At 46.0% G+C, this 19,153-nt stretch overlaps 1 protein-coding gene across 4 annotated transcripts in view; it reads left to right on the top strand.

Annotated features, from left to right (window-relative positions):
• Positions 1–12,586, top strand: part of nrip1b (nuclear receptor interacting protein 1b) — a 76,328-nt gene extending 63,742 nt beyond the window's left edge. For all 4 annotated transcript variants that reach the window (XM_033649471.2, XM_033649477.2, XM_078172107.1 and 1 more), the window contains one exon: positions 6,338–12,586. In XM_033649471.2, coding sequence (XP_033505362.2) covers positions 6,795–10,412 — 3,618 coding nt within the window. In that variant the 5' untranslated portion in view covers positions 6,338–6,794 and the 3' untranslated portion in view covers positions 10,413–12,586. The remainder of the gene's footprint in view (positions 1–6,337) is intronic.
• The last annotated feature ends 6,567 nt before the right edge of the window (positions 12,587–19,153 follow it).

The raw sequence follows: 19,153 nt of genomic DNA on the forward strand, positions 1-19,153 counted from the left end.
GGGGTCTCGCAGGGCAGCGCTGCTGACACTGTCATGGCAACTGGCACAGTGTTCACCCTAGTGTCACCATCTCTGCCCTCCTGACAGTGGTGTGATGTGACAGGTGCATCTGATCCTTAAGCCACCCCCACCCCTCAATACACACACACACACACACACACACACACACACACACACACACACACACTTTTGACAGTCGAGTACAGCTCATCTGTGATTCTCCACTGCCTTTGTACTGTACCTGTAAACAGCAGTCACATCACATCAAGTCAGTTCATTTTTTTTTTTTTTTAAAGATATTTTTGGGGGCATTTTTGCCTTTAATTGACAGAACAGCCAAGCATGAAGGGGGGGGCTTGCTCTATCCACTAAGCCACTGATGCCCCAAGTCAGTTCATGTTTTACACTTGTCTTCGATTTAAAAACATTGGAGGCTGCAAAGAGCTGAACTTTTTGAAGGACTCACAGCTATCCAGGTGCTGATAAACTCTTTGCAGTGGTGAAAGTGAGCAGACATCAGACTGGTTTGCATGTACATGTCGTTGTTGTCGTCGTCGTCGTCGTCCTCCGCTTATCCGGGTCCGGGTCGCGGGGGCAGCAGCCTCAGCAAAGAAGCCCAGACAGTCCTCTCCCCAGCCACTTCCGTCAGCTCTTCCGCGGGAACCCTGAGGCGTTCCCAGGCCAGCCGGGTGATGTAGTCCCTCCAGCGTGTTCTGGGGTGGCCCCGAGGTCTCCTCCCGGTTGGACATGCCCGAAACACCTCCCGAGGGAGGCATCCGGAAGGCATCCTTACCAGATACCCGAACCACCTCAACTGGCTCCTCTCGATGTGGAGGAGCAGCGGCTCTACTCCGAGTCCCTCCCGGATGTCTGAGCTCCTCACCCTATCCCTAAGGCTGAGCCCAGCCACCCTGCGGAGGAAACTCATTTCGGCCGCTTGTACTCGCGATCTCATTCTTTCGGTCACTACCCAGAGGTTAGATTAAGAGCTTCGCTTTCTGGCTAAGTTCCCTCTTCACCACAATGGACCGGTTAAGCGCCTGCATCACTGCTGACGCCGCCCCATTCCGCCTGTCAATCTCCCGCTCCATCCTACCCTCACTCGTGAACAAGATCCCGAGATACTTAAACTCTTCCACCTGAGAAAGGACCTCCCCCCTGACCTGGAGTGGGCAATCCACCCTTTTCCGGCTGAGGACCATGGCCTCAGACTTGGAGGTGCTGATTCTCATCCCAGCCGCTTCACACTCGGCTGCGAACCGCCCCAGCGAGAGCTGGAGGTCACTGTTCGATGGAGCTAGGAGGACCACGTCATCCGCAAAAAGCAGGGACGAGATCCTCCCGTCACCGAACCTGACACCCTCCACCACTCGGCTGCGCCTAGAAATTCTGTCCATAAAAGTTATGAACAGAACCGGTGACAAAGGGCAGCCCTGGTGGAGTCCAACCCTCATCGGGAACAGGTCCGACTTACTGCCAGCCACGCGAACCAGACTCATGCTCCTTCGGTACAGGGAGTGGATGGCCCTTAGCAAGGGGCCACCAACCCCATACTCCTGGAGCACCCCCCACAGGATGCCCCTGGGGACACGGTCGTAAGCCTTCTCCAAATCCACAAAACACATGTGGACTGGTTGGGCAAACTCCCATGCCCCCGCCAGCACCCTGGCGAGGGTAAAGAGCTGGTCCATGGTTCTGCGTCCGGGACGAAAACCACATTGCTCCTCCTCAATCTGAGGTTCAACTATCGACCGGACCCTCTTCTCCAGCACCCTGGAGTAGACCTTACCGGGTAGGCTGAGGAGTGTGATCCCCCTGTAGTTGGAACACACCCTCTGGTCCCCTTTCTTGAAAATGGGGACCACCACCCCGGTCTGCCACTCCAGAGGCATTGCCCCCGATGTCCACGCAATGTTGCAGAGGCGTGTCAGCCAGGACAGCCCTACAACATCCAGAGCCTTGACATATCCAGGACGAATCTCATCCACCCCCGGGGCTCCGCCGCCTCGGAGTTGTTTCACTACCTCAGCAACTTCTGCCCCAGAAATTGGACGACCCGCCCCCGAGACCCCCGTCTCTGTTTCCTCACTGGAATACGTGTTGGTGGGATTGAGGAGCTCCTCAAAGTATTCCTTCCTCCGCCCGACAATGTCCCCAGTTGACGTCAGCAGCTCCCCGCCCCCACTGTAAACAGTGTGAGCAAGTTGCCGCCTTCCCCCCCTGAGGCGCCGGACGGTTTGCCAGAACCTCTTTGGAGCCCATCGATAATCTTCCTCCATGGCCTCACCGAACTCCTACCACGCCCGGGTTTTTGCCTCAACGAGTGCCGCCGCTGCGCTCCGGTTGGCCCGCCAGTACCCGTCAGCTGCTTCCAGAGACCCACAGACCAACCATGCCCTGTAGGCCTCCTTCTTCAGCCTGACGGCTCCCCTCACCTCTGGTGTCCACCAGCGGGTTCGGGGATTACCGCCGCGACTGGCCCCAGCGGCCTTGCGGTCACAGCTCACAACTGCCGCCTCGACAATGGCAGAGCGGAACAAGGCCCATTCTGACTCAATGTCCCCCTCTGCCCTCGGGACGCGGTCGAAGCTCTCCCGGAGGTGGGAGTTGAAGATCATCTGGACAGGTTCTTCCGCCAGGCGTTCCCAGCAGACCCTCACTGTTCGTTTGGGCCTGCCAGGTCTGCGCGGCGTCTTCCCCCACCATCTGATCCAACTCACCACCAGGTGGTGATAAGTTGACAGCTCTGCTCCTCTCTTCACCCGAGTGTCCAGAACATATGGCCGCAGGTCAAATGATACGACTTGCATGCACATGTATGTACAGTATCTCACATAAGTGAGTACACCCCTCTCATTTTTGCAAATATTTCATTTTATCTTGTCATGGGACAACACTATAGAAATGACACTTTGATATAACTTAAAGTAGTCAGTGTACAGCTTGTATAGTAGTATAACAACTCAGAGACTCTTTATCTGATGACATAGTTTCTCTAGATGGCATTGCTCTGGCCTCTAGCACTACCGTAAGAAACCTCGGAGTAATATTTGATCAAGATTTGTCTTTTAATTCTCATTTAAAACAAACCTCACGGACTGCATTTTTTCATCTGCGTAATATTGCGAAAATTAGGCCTATCCTGACCCGAAAAGATGCAGAAAAATTGGTCCACGCTTTTGTTACCTCAAGGCTGGATTACTGTAACTCTCTATTATCAGGTAGCTCTAGTAAGTCCTTAAAAACTCTCCAGCTAATTCAGAATGCAGCAGCACGTGTACTAACAGGAACTAAGAAACGAGATCATATTTCTCCTGTTTTAGCTTCTCTGCACTGGCTCCCTGTAAAACCCAGAATTGAATTTAAAATCCTACCGTTAACTTACAAAGCTCTAAATGGTCAAGCTCCATCATATCTTAGAGAGCTCATAGTGCCATATTATCCCACCAGAACACTGCGCTCTGAGAACGCAGGGTTACTCGTGGTCCCTAAAGTCTCCAAAAGTAGATCAGGAGCTAGAGCCTTCAGCTATCAGGCTCCTCTCCTGTGGAATCATCTTCCTGTTACGGTCCGGGAGGCAGACACCATCTCCACATTTAAGACTAGACTTAAGACTTTCCTCTTTGATAAGCTTATAGTTAGGGCTGGCTCAGGCTTGCCCTGTACCAGCCCCTAGTTAGGCTGACTTAGGCCTAGTCTGCCGGAGAACCCCCCTATAATACACCGGGCACCTTCTCTCCTTCTCTCTCTCTCTCTCTCTCTCTCTCTCTCTCTCTCTCGTGTTCTATTACTGCATCTTGCTAACTCGGCCATTCTGGATGTCACTAACTCGGCTTCTTCTCCGGAGCCTTTGTGCTCCACTGTCTCTCAGATTAACTCATATCGCAGCGGTGCCTGGACAGCGTGACGTGTGTGGTTGTGCTGCTGCCGTGGTCCTGCCAGATGCATCCTGCTGCTGCTGCCATCATTAGTCATTAGTCATACTTCTACTGTTATTATACACATATGACTATTGTCACACATGTATACTGCCAGATATTAATACATACTTTCAACATATTGTACCACAGTAGCCAGAACTATAACTATAATATTATTACTTTCAATAATGTTGTTGTAAGCTACTGTCATTACCTGCATCTCTCTCTCTCTCTCTCTCCCTCTCTCTCTCTCTCTCTCTCTCTCATTGTGTCATGCGGATTACTGTTAATTTATTATGCTGATCTGTTCTGTACGACATCTATTGCACGTCTGTCCGTCCTGGAAGAGGGATCCCTCCTCAGTTGCTCTTCCTGAGGTTTCTACCATTTTTTTTCCCCGTTAAAGGGTTTTTTCCTTATCCGCTGCGAGGGTCAGGACAGAGGAACAGAGGGATGTCGTATGCTGTAAAGCCCTGTGAGGCAAATTGTGATTTGTGATATTGGGCTTTATAAATAAAATTGATTGATTGATTGATTTACCTTCCTCTGAAAATTACTCAAAACACAGCCATCAACATCTAAACAGCTGGCAACATAAGTGAGTACACCCCACAGTGAACATGTCCAAATTGTGGCTAAAGTGTCAATATTTTGTGTGCCAACCATTATTATCTAGCACTGCCTTAACCCTTTTGGGCATGGAATTCACCAGAGCTCACAGGTTGTTTCAGGAATCCTCTCCCACTCCTCCAATGATGACATCATGGAGCAGATGGATGTGAAGACACCCTGCGCTACCCCACCTTCAGCTTGAGGATGCCCCACAGGTGCACAGGTGAGTTTAGGGCTGGATACATACTTGGCCAGTCCATCACCTTCACCTTCAGCTTCCTCAGCAAGGCAGTTGTCATCTTCTAGGTGTGTTTTGGGTCATTATCATGTTGGAAAACTGCATTGCGGCTCAGTTTCTGAAGGGGGGCGATCATGCTCTGCTTGGAATTCATGTTTCTCTAAATGAACCGAGCTCCCCAGAGCCAGCAGCACTCATGCAGCCCCAAACCATGATGCTGCCACCACTATACTTGAGTGTAGACAAGGGACAGCTGTCTTGGTGCTCTTTCAGCATGTGTGGCACCTTGGTGAAAAGGACCAAGACAGCTGTCCCTTCTCTACAGTCAAGTATAGTGGTGGCAGCATCATGGTTTGAGGCTGCATGAGTGCTGCTGGCTCTGGGGAGCTCGGTTCATTTAGGGAAACATGAATTCCAAGCAGAGCATGATCGCCCCCCTTCAGAAACTGAGCTGCAATGCAGTTTTCCAACATGATAATGACCCAAAACACACCTAGAAGATGACAACTGCCTTGCTGAGGAAGCTGAAGGTAAAGGTGATGGACTGGCCAAGTATGTATCCAGCCCTAAACTCACCTGTGCACCTGTGGGGTATCCTCAAGCTGAAGGTGGGGTAGCGCAAGGTGTCTTCACATCCATCTGCTCCATGATGTCATCATGGAGGAGTGGGAGAGGATTCCTTAAGCAACCTGTGAGCTCTGGTGAATTCCATGCCCAAAAGGGTTAAGGCAGTGCTAGATAATAATGGTAGGCACACAAAATATTGACACTTTAGACACAGTTTGGACATGTTCACTGTGGGGTGTACTCACTTATGTTGCCAGCTGTTTAGATGTTGATGGCTGTGTTTTGAGTAATTTTCAGAGGAAGGTAAATCTATACTACTATACAAGCTGTACACTGACTACTTTAAGTTATATCATAGTGTCATTTCTATAATGTTGTCCCATGAAAAGATATAATAAAATATTTGCAAAAATGGGAGGGGTGTACTCACTTATGTGAGATACTGTATGTTTTCATGCACATATTCATACTTGAGTCTAGGCATGAATGCTTAAATGCTTACTTGGGTGCATGTGGGTGGATGTCTCGTGCTTCGTGTAGACCAAGGGTTGCGTTGTGTAAGATGCTGCTCAAGTGCATAAGGAGCAGGAGGTGGTGGGGGGGATAATCCACTGAAATGACAAGCTGCATAAGAAATTATTCACAGCTCTCACAAGGCCCTTCACTTTTGAAAGACATCGCTGTGAGGGGCTTACAGCTCAAGACCTAAATGTTTTCAAGGTAGTGGGCTTGAATTTTCAATTTGGATCCAATCAGGCCTAATCTGCATTTGTCATCTGTTCGATTGCTGCGAGGGGAGGGTGCAGAGAGGAGAAGGAGCCGTGTGCAGTCAATCTGAAATGTTGCTAAGTAACAGAGATGGCAGACAAGGTAGTGAAATGAATGTAATATAGTGTTGTGTAAAACCCTGCTTTTCACAGTTTCTCCTTTTTCTCCTCTTTTTCTCCACCCAACCATCCCTCCCTCTTTCCTTCTTGTTTTCTATCACTCACCCTTATAGGTCCCTCATGTGAGATCTGCAGAGCTGAAAGGCGCCACTGACAGAACCACAGCCAGGCCTTAGGACAGATATCCCAAACATCCACAGCCACAGAATGTGTCAACATCTCTGTGGTGAAATCCCACTGACTCCTTGCTTGCTACTCACATAAGCCTGGAGCTGGGCCCTCTGGGATCCTACAGTTTTTAAAGGCATATAACAATGCCTTGGAGGTCCACCTGCCCCAGACTGCCCCCAACTATGGTTGCTGTTTCACCACAGTGTTGACTGTGCCCACTACAGAAAGGGATCATATCTGGCCAGTGCATCCTCCAGCCCCCTGCAGACTCACTCTGTGCAATTGCCTAGTCTCTTTTCGGTATTTAGAAAGTACATGCCACTGTCAACCAGATGACCTAGTGGACATTTGTCTCCCAGTAGCAGTGCAAAATCATACAAGGGGATCCTAGTATTGAACATGACTCATGGGGAGGAGCCTGGCCCTGAGACACACAAGGATTCAGCTGTTCTAACTTATCTGGAAGGTTTACTGATGCATCCAGTGGTGGCCGGGCCCGGGGCCACGGCAAGTGGAAGGTCTGAGGCTGCCTGCAGCAACCAGGAGCAGAGTGATGAGGTGGGTGGGCCTTTCCAACTACCCAACCATGACCCCACTGCTCCTAAGGCTGGAACCAATGGGCCCACACTAGGTTCTTCGCAGCATCTGAAGAAGGCCCGCCTACTGCGCTCTGGAGCCTGGAACAATCCAGGGAACCAGAGGATGAGTTCACCCCCAGTAGAGCTGAATGGCCAAGGGGGAGGTCTGCAAAATGGAACACTAGAGGGATCTCCACATGCTGGTGAGAGCACCCTTTTGGCTTCCCTGCTTCAGTCATTCAGCTCACGGCTTCAGAGTGTTGCATTGTCTCAGCACTCTAATAAACCTCCCAGTGAGTGTTCCTCTCCCTCCAAGGCACCACCTGCAGACAAAGAGCCACTTCCTGTGTATGGGACAGCGTCAAGCCGCCTCAAGGGCCTAATGAGGAAGAGCAAACTTCAAAATCACACTAACACACCTTACAGTCGCCGGGGACACAATCAAGACAGACCCCCAGAATCACCCCGGTCAGCACACAGTGCTACGCCTCCCTCTGCTCCTACAACTGCTGAATCAGTGTCCTGTGCAGAGCGTCTGAAGGCAGTGGCCAACATGGTGAAAATCCGCTCTAGTCCAGCTCCTTCACCCAAGCCCAGTGTGGCCTGCAGTCAACTGGCCCTGCTGCTGTCCAGTGAAGCCCATCTCCAGCAGTACTCCAGAGAGCATGCACTCAAAGCCCAGCTCTCAGGAAGATCTGCCAGCGAGAGACTAGCTGCCATGGCAAACCAGCAGCATGGCCCGGACAAAAGGCCTCCCAGTGTGGGAGGGACTCTGCCTGTAGCCCCAGACACACTAAACTCCTTAACAGCCCAAAATGGAATGGCAATAACGACCACAATAACAACAACACTCCCTCGGATGGCCCTGTCCAGTCCACAGAGCCCCTCTTTGCTGCGTGGCCACAGCCAAAGCTCCCCAACTACTCCCCCACATGCTCCAAACCCCACTCAAAGCCAACAACCTAGGGAGAAGAGAGGCTTTGACTCACGTCCAACTCGCCCCCCCCAAACATGCAGCAGCTTGCTACTGCTTCTACTTAACAACCACAACAACCAGAAGCCGCTGACCAAGAATGGGCACCTGGAGGACAGCTGTGGCATTCTGCAGCAAAGCGGCTCCTCTTCAGTCACATCGGACAGCGAGTGTTCCACCCAGGAGAGAAGCCTGACCAAGGACAGCAGTGACGCAGAGAGTTCCTACTCGAGTTGCTCTCCCATTGACCTCTCCATGCGAAGCCGAGCCAGTACACAAGACACAGGGCCCAAAACTACCACCACTTCTTCCTCCTTCTCCTCTTCCACCGCTACCCTCTCTTCTTCAGCCATAGTGTTTTCCTCCGCCCCAGCCACATTCTCTCCACAAGCTTCTGCTCAACCCTCCACCACAACCTTTTCACCATCCTCTACTGTTGTATCCTCTGTTTCCACTGCTGTTTCTTCATCTTCATCCTCCTCTATCTCTACCTCCTCCCTGGACAAACTAACTGAATCTTTAATAAACAAGTGGAAGCCAGAGCCATCAGAAACAAAGGTGTGCAAGAACAAGGAGCCTGAAATGAGCCCAGACCTAAGATCACACTCTAAGGTCACACTCATGCAGCTTCTCCTTGAGCGCAGAAATAATGAGATGGTTAATAAAAGCGTGGGTAACCAGGATTTACCACTTGATATTACTATGGCCACCATGTCTCGAGACCAACCAAAGGGTTTCTTGCCATGGGAGGAGACCAGGACAAAAAGCCCCATAGAAGGACCTGTAGCCCCAGCCCAGCCCCTCTACTCACTTGGCTGTGACCCTAGTGGTGCACTATCCCCATACTCCTACCCCTCCCCCCACGTCCAGTCCAGCCCATTGGATTTGTGTAAGTCTAAAGCCTTCCCTGCTGAGAAGGCTTCAGAGCCTGCCTTCAGTGCCAGTAAACTGTTACAAAATCTGGCTCAGTGTGGCACAGCTTCTTTCTCCCCACCCATTCCCTCCAGCAAAGGGCTGGGTCAGGAGCTTGATGCTAGCAGGCCCCTTGCTCTATTGGAAAGGCTCAATGCTCCAATCCACAGGACCACTACCACTCCACTCTCAGATGGACCAGACAGTGGCACACCTTTTAGTCAGAAGGAACCTTCTCCTCCTTCATCACAGATTGAGAACCTTCTAGAGAGGCGCACTGTGCTTCAGCTCCTGCTAGGAACAGGCTCGGCTAATGTCACAGTCACCCGTAAAGATAGGCCCAGTGGCAGTGGCAGGAGGAGTGTGGAGGTTGCAGGTGGGGGCTATGAGAAGAGCCCTGGTGCCTCTATCATTTGTGACAGCTCCAATGGGACCCCTTTGGATGTAAAAGTCAAAACTGAGGAGGTGGGACCATCTTCAGCCATGTTTGAGGACTTAAGTGGCAGGAAGAGACCCAGTAGCCATGAAAAGAATAACCCCCGCTTAGATTCTCAGCAGGACTTAAAAACAGAACCACGGCCCACAGAGGTCATAGCAAAATATGGCCTCCTCAGCCAGCTGCTTAAACAACAGACTGCTACTTACTATACCAGTTCTGCTCCTCAGGCTGAGTCACAGCCCAGACAGGTTAAAGAGGAACAGAGGGAGTATCCGAGCCCCAGTCCTAAGAAGAGACGCGTCTGCTCTGAAGGGACTGAGAGGTTGAATAATACCATCTCTCCAAGAGCAGTGGGCAGTGGTGACATGAACAATTTTCCGTCTTCTGCTGCTCAGGAAGAGCCTGGCCAGCAGATGAGTGTGAAGGAGGAGGAGGCTCCACCAAGGAGCCCACCAAGTGAAAACCTCACCAGAGAGAGTCGGGGCTTCAATGTGCTCAAACAACTGCTGCTCTCTGACAACTGCCTGAAGGAGCTGTCCCAGCAACCCCAAGGGACTCCCAGTCCTTCTGTACTACAGGCTAATGGCAAGGCCAATGGCAGCATACTCAGTCAGCCTGCCCATAATCACAGCTTCCTCCACCTGCCCGGCTGGCACCCGCATGGTTCCCTCAACTCAGGGCTTCCAAGTAATCTCAGACCACCGCCCACCCCTCCTGCAGGTGACAGCCCCGTCCGCCCCTCCTGGAGCCGCCACCCAGCTCCATGGCCAGTTACTCAAAAATGGGATCCCCCTACTCTAGTCAAACAGGAGCCTGAGAGCCCTGTGAGGTGGAGTAGTCAGGAGAATGAGGAGGAGGAGGGTTGTGACTCAAACCTGGACTCTCCACGACTCTCGCGCTCCAACCCCATCCTGTATTACATGTTGCAGAAGGGTAGCATTCAGCTGAGGAAGGAGGTGCGGGATCAGGCAGACGGAACCCAGTCTGTGGTCAGAGTTAAAGAAGAGCCAATCAGTGACATGCATGCTTATGAACACAGTTTGAGCTCCATCCCGCAATCTCCGAACCACAATGACAAGCACAGCCATGAGAGCCAGAGGCTGAGCCAATCTTAGGAGTAGAAGTTGTATCAACTACAGAAAAATACAAAGCAGAATTTAATTCATTGATTTTTATTTTTTTTTTTTTTTAATGACTTGCCAATTTGTTGTTTGTTTGTTTTTTCAAATTCAAATGCATACTTGCACTGGATTCTCAATTTGAAATAGTGAGATCATGAAATGGCACAAAACAGGTCCAATTGATCCAACTAAAACTACACAGCTGTCACAAATGTAACCTTTTCCATGAGTGATTATCATGCACATGGATATTTGGTCAATTATTAAGTCCTCCTTAACAAGTTGGTCTTGTTTTACACTTGTTATTTCTATCTGAATTGTACCCAAATCACGATTCCATGTCCCCTTTGTTGCCTGCCATAAAACATTTAGAAAGAACATTTCAGGCAACATTAATTATTGGTAACTCCAAAAACATTAGTGCTCAGTGCAGTGGACATTTATTTATTTTCTCCATCGGAACATTTTCAGATGGACAGAGTCCCATCAGTTTTAGATAAGATTCCAAATACAGTCATTCTAGAGCAGACACAGTGGTCTATTACAGCAATGCACATAATAAATTCATTCATTAGAGGACCTTGAAAACAATATTCACACTACAAAAGCAGTGAGGATCCTACCATGATGAATTATTTGTCTTGCTTTTTCTCAAGATCCACAGTTTGGTATAATTAACAATGGAGGAAGACTATATCAGTGAAGGTGGATTAGTCACAATTCATTGAGTTATGCTTTTATTTGATTTGAACTTTTAAGGGCAGTATTTAACAGTGCAAATTCAGGGTGGTGTGTTTGCAGACTGTGCAGATTTGAGCAGATGGGTCAACAGAGCATGTGTAGTGCTTACAGTTGAGCAACTGCATGTTAACAGGTTTCTAGAGCAACAGTTAGAAGGCTGCAGTGTCTGAGAAACTTATCTCACCATCCTGGGTAAAGCCACACCACTTTTCTTCATGTACACAAACAACTTAAAGTGTGAAGCACATGGCTTTTTCTTTTCATTTCATGTAAAGGACCTATAGTCTGCACTATCAAGGCTGAGTCCTAAGTTACCTTTTCAGAATAATTTAATGGCATGTATTAAAAAATGTCAGTATTGTTATCTGTTGAGAATTTGACAGTTTGTGATTTTTTTCGTCATTTGTTAACTGTTGTGGTTTATGAACATCTTTCATTAATTTTTGTGGCAGTCTCTTAACTCATAAAATGTCAAAAGAATCGCATGATTATGAAGAGAAGACCACAGGTACATCTTTGTTTTCAAAGCAGCTGGATATGTGTAACTGCCCCCCAATAATCACCAAGACATTTTGGTGTCTTGAGGGGATATCTGGTATCTAGCTCCTTCTTTTTATTGTACTGTACTCTTTTCAGTTAATGTCACACACTGCGTTATCCATTTAGTCCTGTGATCTTTTTAATACATTTACCTATGAAGTACATCTCTTCAGTTATTAATACATTTTCACAATGGTTAAATATATTTGTGTAAATAGTACTTTCAGTATGAAAGATAACTATTTTGTAATGTTTAAGAAAAGATATTACCCTAGTTTTTAATGCCCTGATATGTAAATATGAATTATATGCGTACAAGTGTACATACAAAGGCAGAGGATGCTATGCCCATCTTTTTTGGTTGGTTTGTTCTTTGCATGTGTCTCTGTGTGGTAAATGATAATCTATCCTGCGCTGTGTTGTGTAATAATGTCTGACTCTCCTCACTGCTGCCTGTTGCATGCAGACGCATGGGAACTACCTGTGTATCCCTACTGGTGATGGGGAAAAATGTCAAGTCTTAAAATAAGTCTTTTTTTTTATCACAGAGAGATGTTCGTTTAGAATATGAACAGTCTCTAAATAACCACAGACTGTTGAGCAAGTTGATTTAAATGTGTGAAAAATAAACGTGCATTGAATATTTTTGTGATTTTCTGTTACTGGTTAACAAAGCTCTGTGAAAGAGCTCGGGGCTATAGCGGGGGATTGACGTACAATCATAGATCTGCATTGTGCATCTGAGAAATACATTTGTAGCAGCAAATATGACAAAAAAAGATGTTTCATTTTTTCATGTGAAGACCTGAAACATTATATCATTTTTTATGTTTTCATTTTTGGTGTTCATTTGCACTGATAACTCAAAAATAAAGTACTCAAGTGCATGACCTAGTATGAATGTCTTTCTCTTTTTAGTTTGCAGTTGAGAAGTGTGTTTTCTCCTATGCATAAATTGGGAATGTGGGCAACTTAGTATATTAGATATTAAAAGATGTTATCTGAGGAAAGCTCAGGCAGGGGCCATCATAAAACATTTCTATCATGTTAAACAATACACATTATATTCTCTTGCTTGAGGGTCATGTGCACCCTGGTTTTTATTCATCAGAGTGGTCACTTTTACCGAATATATTAATCCATAGGGACATTTTGGCACCATACTTCCAAATATATTACTTGCCTGACGATAAAGTATATTAGTATTTTAAAAGGACATCAAAGCCAAACTGCACTTTGTGTAATCAGTCTGAGACTATTAAAGCAGAGTGAGAGGATGTCCTGTATTTGCCCTAAAACTTCTGCCTCTGTGTTGGCTGCTGTTCCCTGCAGTGCTGAGTCTTAACAAAGGCAGGAAAGACACTGAAAGGAAGGAGGACACATGGAGGTCGGCCTTACAAAATGGAACACGCATGTTTGATTTGGAACACAAAATATATTTTGCTGTACAGTCAATACAGAACCTTAATCCTTGTGTTCAGTCTACAAAGTTGTCCATTAGTGATGACTTTCCTGACTTTGGCATGAGACTTCCTAAAGGTGAAGATGAGTTCAAGCTAAATTTCCCATGCACTGGGTTTGAATGTGAAGTCCAGTGAGTGAACAGACAGCTTTTTGTCTGCAGTGCACTTTTCAAATCACAGAGCAGTTTCTCAGCCCTGGCTTCCCTTTTATTTAATACTCCCCATGACTGAGTGCACTCTCTTCTCACTCTTACTCTTAAACTATTTCTTATCAAGGCTGACCCACCAGTAACCCCTTGATCTCCTGCGATTGCTGAAGCTGCGGCAAGCATAAAGGAGGGAGTCACAAGTTGAAGCCGGGGTCAAGGTGTAAAACTTGACAATCGGCTGTTTGTCTGTGGCTTCTCTCGTTGATTTCCTGACCTCAGCATGAGGCCAAAAGGATGTAAGCACTGCATACCAGGCCACCAATGACTCAACCAGAGGCCAAGGGCTCGGCAGTCCCACAACGGGCATTTCATAGTCATGAGGCTTCCAAAAACTATTTCCTGGCATTACAGATGCTCATTCTCTGTCAAACAACTTAATGGCTCCACTTAATGTGCTCCATCAAGGGCTTATCTACATGGGAACAGAGGAACTGTTTCAAACACCAACTATTCTTGTGCATAGACTGAAGTGGTTATAGGATACAGTTTTGTTAGGTGCTTTGTTTATCCACATGGATGCCATAGAGAGCTAACACTTGTCACTAGTTGTCATGGTGATTAGTGTGATAAATAGCATTTTGGGGTCACCTGACCCCATTTGGAGTGTCATAAAGGCAGGGTATAGTAGTAAAGTGTTAAAATACCAGACTTTCTTCCTGAAAGATACCAGTTTAAAAAAAAGTAGTGTAGAAGTAGTAGTGTAGTAGTAGAAGTAATGCTCCTGCAGAGCAAATATACATGAGAGCTGCGCCTCAAGTCAGACAACAATAAAAAGTTTAAAGCAAACACCTGAGGAAACCCCTGCTCTGAGAAAGGAGGTCAAATTATTTTATTTTTTTTAATTTTAATATGTGTTCCCCCAGCAGGGCCTTTGTGTTTGAAGATATACCTTTTTGTGAAATCTGTTCCTGAACTCACCATAGTCATGACCTTTTGCCCCCCTCCTTGCCCTGACCTGGCTGATCTGGTTTCCTGGGACAGGATCAACTGTTAGCCTGCAGCTGTGGCACCCCCCTCCCTCCCTCTCTACATAGAAACCATTCGACACACCACCAGCACCACCCACCTTTTCACTCTAACATTAACTTATTCAACTTATTTAGATCTAGAGAAAGTAATGTCAGCAGACATCTTGCCAAAATAAAAACTGTCAAAAATGTAATCTGTAGGAAATGTATTTACCACTAATTTCCTGTGTGTTTCATCATAAATGATGACACTGCGGTTGATCTGCAGGGTCATGAACTTTCCAAGTAAACATTTCTCAAAATCCCCGGTAGAATGAGAAAGGGCAGTTCAGTGTCAACCAGTCTGGTTAAGACCAGCTTGAGATGTGAACTTTGTGCTGCGGGGGCTAAGGGCCATTTAGAACCAAGCATGCCAAATTCATCTCTTTTGAGTTTGCGCTCTGATGTCCCACTCAGTGTGAAGTCATACTGAAAAAAATATAAAACTGCATCTGGCTTTCACAAGGGATTTAGCTACATCTCAAAATGAATGTGAAGAGCACTCAACAAAATTTGAGCAATCAAATTGTAAGACATAAGGAGGAGGCAGAAACATGTATTATGAGCCTGTAGTTTGTAATGCTAAGCAGCAGGGGTGTCTTAGTGGGGTGAAAAGTTGGGCTGATTACCCAGAGCCCAAATGGGAGGGGATCCCTCAAAAATGCCTGGAGAGAAAAGTTTTTTTTTTTTTGTTTTTTTTTTTTAAATTTCTAAGTAATTAGTGCCATAATTAAATTACAATTGGCTGAATAAATCAGTCAAAAGACTGACAATTGTATAAAAAAAAATAGCAGGAGCTCCCTGAGGCCCTTCTCAACCTTTAAAGGTGTAAAATGGTTTAGTCCACCCCTGCACTAAATGCAGCTAGAGCTGAGTGAGTGACGGCTTATGCTGCTGGAGCATCAATATACGTCTTTCTCCAAGAAAGGCAAAGCAAACAAAAAAAAAAGAAAGAAAGAAAAGAAAACGTGGATCAGGTGGATCTGTGGACATGGATGTTGGTCCACCACTTTGGTTCAGACTGACACATATCAACAAATATTGGATGGCTTACCAGGGAGTCTGGTAAGGACATAATACCTCCCCTCTGAATGAATTGTCGTAACTTTGGTGATCCTCCTCATCTGCCCTCATCAGGTCAAAATTTCTCCTATCTCGTTATACAAGAATGCATAATGACAATAAAGGCTGGTTTATGACCAAATAGGCTACCTGAAAACTCATGACATCTTCATAAGCTTCAGCGAGACTTTATGTTTAGTGCTAATTAGCGACTGTTAACATATTAACATGCTAAACTAAAATGTTAAACATCAGCATGTTAGCTTTGTCATAATGTAAGAATGTTTGACATACTTTTTGTTAGCATTAAGTTTAAAGCACCACTGTATAGCCTCACAGAGCCTTTGGCATGGCCAGAGACCCTTAGAGTGTGTATCAAGTTGCATACTTCCGTTAGTACATTTCAGTGTAGTGCACTCTACACACTGCAACCCGATCTCACAGAAATTTGTGAAATGACCACGACCTCTTAACACCGCATTCCGTGGTGGCAGCATGTAATGGGTTAAAATTACGTGCCAGTACCACGGAAACAATGCCAATGTAAAGTCAATTAGGATCCTTTGTCGTGGTGGACACACAAATTCCCTGGTTCAACAACGTCACATCAACGTCATTTTCCTCAATGATATCTTTAACATTTCTGTATACACACAAAAACACGAAAGTGTCCTTGATAACTCAACAACATGATAGGTTAATGTTAAGGCCATAAAATAAAATAAATGTATTTTGCCAGCTTTTGATAGCATAGGGCTATAAGAGCATTGTGCTGTGGGCGGATGTGGCATGTTCGACTACTGTTTTGTATTGTCTGCCATCTGTGGGCTTCATTCCATTTCAAATTGTCGCCGGTCTGCTGCAGCCCGAATCCAAATGCCACTTTCTCTGTTAAGAAAAGTTTGGGGATGATGAAACTGGATTTTACATTTCACATCCCTCATTTAATCTCTGCACTTGTCACTTTCATATTATTTCATCAAGCTGGACTTAAGTTTGTGCATTGCATTCAACTTCCACTGTTACATAACTTAATTATTTATGCACATTGTTGCTCTTGTCACCGTCATATATTTCATACACTTTATTTCTTTGTCCATAGCGCAGACCATATTTCCCTTGTACAGTCAATATTTCATTTCACGTTTTTTATATACCATTTCTGGACTATTAGGCTACTATTCCACCCTGTAAATAGATTTTAAAATTTCAATATAATTTTAATATTATTTTTGCTTATTTCATTATTGTTATAATTGGGTTACTTTTTTCTATTTTTATTCTTCTGTGTTGCATGTTTTTGGGAGCAAACACCAAGACACATTCTTTGTATGCCTGCATTGGCTGATAAAACAGATTCTGATTGAATGTATGTCATGCTGACATAAAATCCCAAAACCAAGAATCATAAAGATACAAAAAATCTCCAGGGTTGTGTAAATAGTAACCTATGTGTGAATGAGAACCGGTTGGTCTTATCAGCCCTAACCGTAACCCAAGCACTTTAGACCTTCTTCCAAGCCTGTAGTAATGTACCAGATTGTCAGTAGTATTGTATTCTCTGAGGATGACTCATTTTAGTAACTGTTTACAGTAAAAAAGAAAAAAACAAGCAAACAAAAAAGAAAAAATCATTTTATACACTGGCCCTTCAAAGTACTCTCTGAAACTAGACCTGGCTTGGCTTGTGCCCAAAAAATGAAAAAATCAAACTTTGTCGTAGAGCTAAACCAAATACATCATTAGAAAGGTCTCAACCTGCAGAGTAACATATGTCAGTATGAAGATTCTACATAGCTCCTACTTTAAAATACTGACCTTTGAACCTTGACCTTGGTGCATGTTTGAAGGCTTATAATTCAGCAACAAAAGGGGGTACAGACATGGGACCAACTGTTATAGAGAGCTATTGACCTCAACTATCATGTGAGTGTAGTCAACAACTGGGGGTGCTGTCAGATATGGGTAAAATATGGTTAAAATTAATTTTCAACCATTTAAAGAGGCAACAGATAGGATTCATTTTTTTTTTTTTTTAGCTTGGCGCCACCTAGCGTCAGCGGTGTTGCTCACACTGTCGCAACGACCAAATTGGCCATGGCAATCTGAGATAATCAATAAAATGTAGGCTGTAAAGCCACCAGTATACCTCTATGTATATGTAGAATGAGAAGGTGTGTGGACACTCTACTAAATAAATGAGTAAAGAGACCGAGCAACAATTATCAGATTTATCTGAAGAAAAAACAAATAGAAATGCAAATAATTATACCAGAATGCACAGTACCAGTACAAACAACTCACAGTAAATTATGCCAATATGTACAGTATCAGTACAAACAACAGTAGACACGTAAGGGATAGAAAACAATACTCCGCTGTGCATCGAGGTTCCATTCCCCTGTCGGGAGTTATTTTTCAACTGTCACAGGCTCACTATACATTATCCCGCTTAGAACATGGCTTACTACTAAAACATTCAAATGTTACAAGTGGCATCAACATTATTAAATTGCTGGCAGAGTGTATTGACAGAGGAGAGACGTTCACCAGACAAACTGCGGTCGTTTTCTGGAGCAGAGGAGAGGATTTTACTCCACTTCTCCCACACGGAGATGCTGGGTGCCCAGTAGCTGCGAAGGCTTCCCTCCCATTTATGGCCAGTGACCGACATGATCTCCCTGCTCTCCAGGCCAGCTTGGGAGACCTGTGTGGACTAACGTTAACTGATTTTGATGCTCCTCAGTCCGTTGCTATGGCGTCCCTAGCAACGGAGCAACAGAGCACCGGTGATACCTCAAGAACTAAACACCGCAGAATTTTGTTGATTGACCAATCAGAATCAAGTATTTAAGAGTGCCATGTTCTAAAGTGGAATTATACCAATATGCACATGTAAACAGTCCCAATTCTAGAATAAACAGTACCGTATGGAAACAATGCGGCCAGTTGGAGCTCAAATTGAATGGGACACAAAGTCCAGTGTTCACTTAGCTGGGTGTAACTTAGCTGGGCCATTTCCGTCAATAGCTGCCTCCGTGAGAAGAGACCAGAGGGAAGGGAGGGGGGTGTCATTGTCTGAGGGCTGCTGTAGAATGGCAACGAGGATGTCAGCCAACCAACACTCGCTACCCAGTCCCTGGTTGCGGTGGGTTGCAATGCTGGCCAGCTAGGAATTAACTAGCAACTAGTACAGTACAGTCCTTTCTTGTCTAGCTAACATTTAGCCGTGTTACTTACTGATCCATTAGAAAGAAAGCTAGCTGGACAGGGTCCATGTCATTGGTCCGACAGCCCATTGGTCCGACATCCCATTAGTTTGACTGTCCGCAGTGCTGAACGGCTCCCGGCGGGTGTATTTCTACCTTGATGGTGCGCCACAACTGGCTCTGGGTCAGCTGGGAAAGGCTTGAGGCGAAGCAGACTCACAGCTTATGTGTTTGTCACTTTCTTTTTCATTTTAACCCACACTGTGATCTTTTCCTAACCCTAACCATGTGGTTTTTGTGCCTAAACCTAACCAGACCTTAACCACAGGGCATGATGATGATTCCGGAACGGACTTCGGAACAATGGGTTTAATGTGGTCGGAACAATGGGATGTCGGACCAATGGGCTGTCGAACCAATGGGCAGTTCCCGCTGGACATCGGTTTTGAAGCCTCTTTGGTCACGGAGCTCCCTCCATCTTTTGAACACCTGACTGAGGTTTAC

This window comes from Epinephelus lanceolatus, chromosome 11 (assembly GCF_041903045.1).
Source record: "Epinephelus lanceolatus isolate andai-2023 chromosome 11, ASM4190304v1, whole genome shotgun sequence".
Taxonomy (NCBI): domain Eukaryota; kingdom Metazoa; phylum Chordata; class Actinopteri; order Perciformes; family Serranidae; genus Epinephelus; species Epinephelus lanceolatus.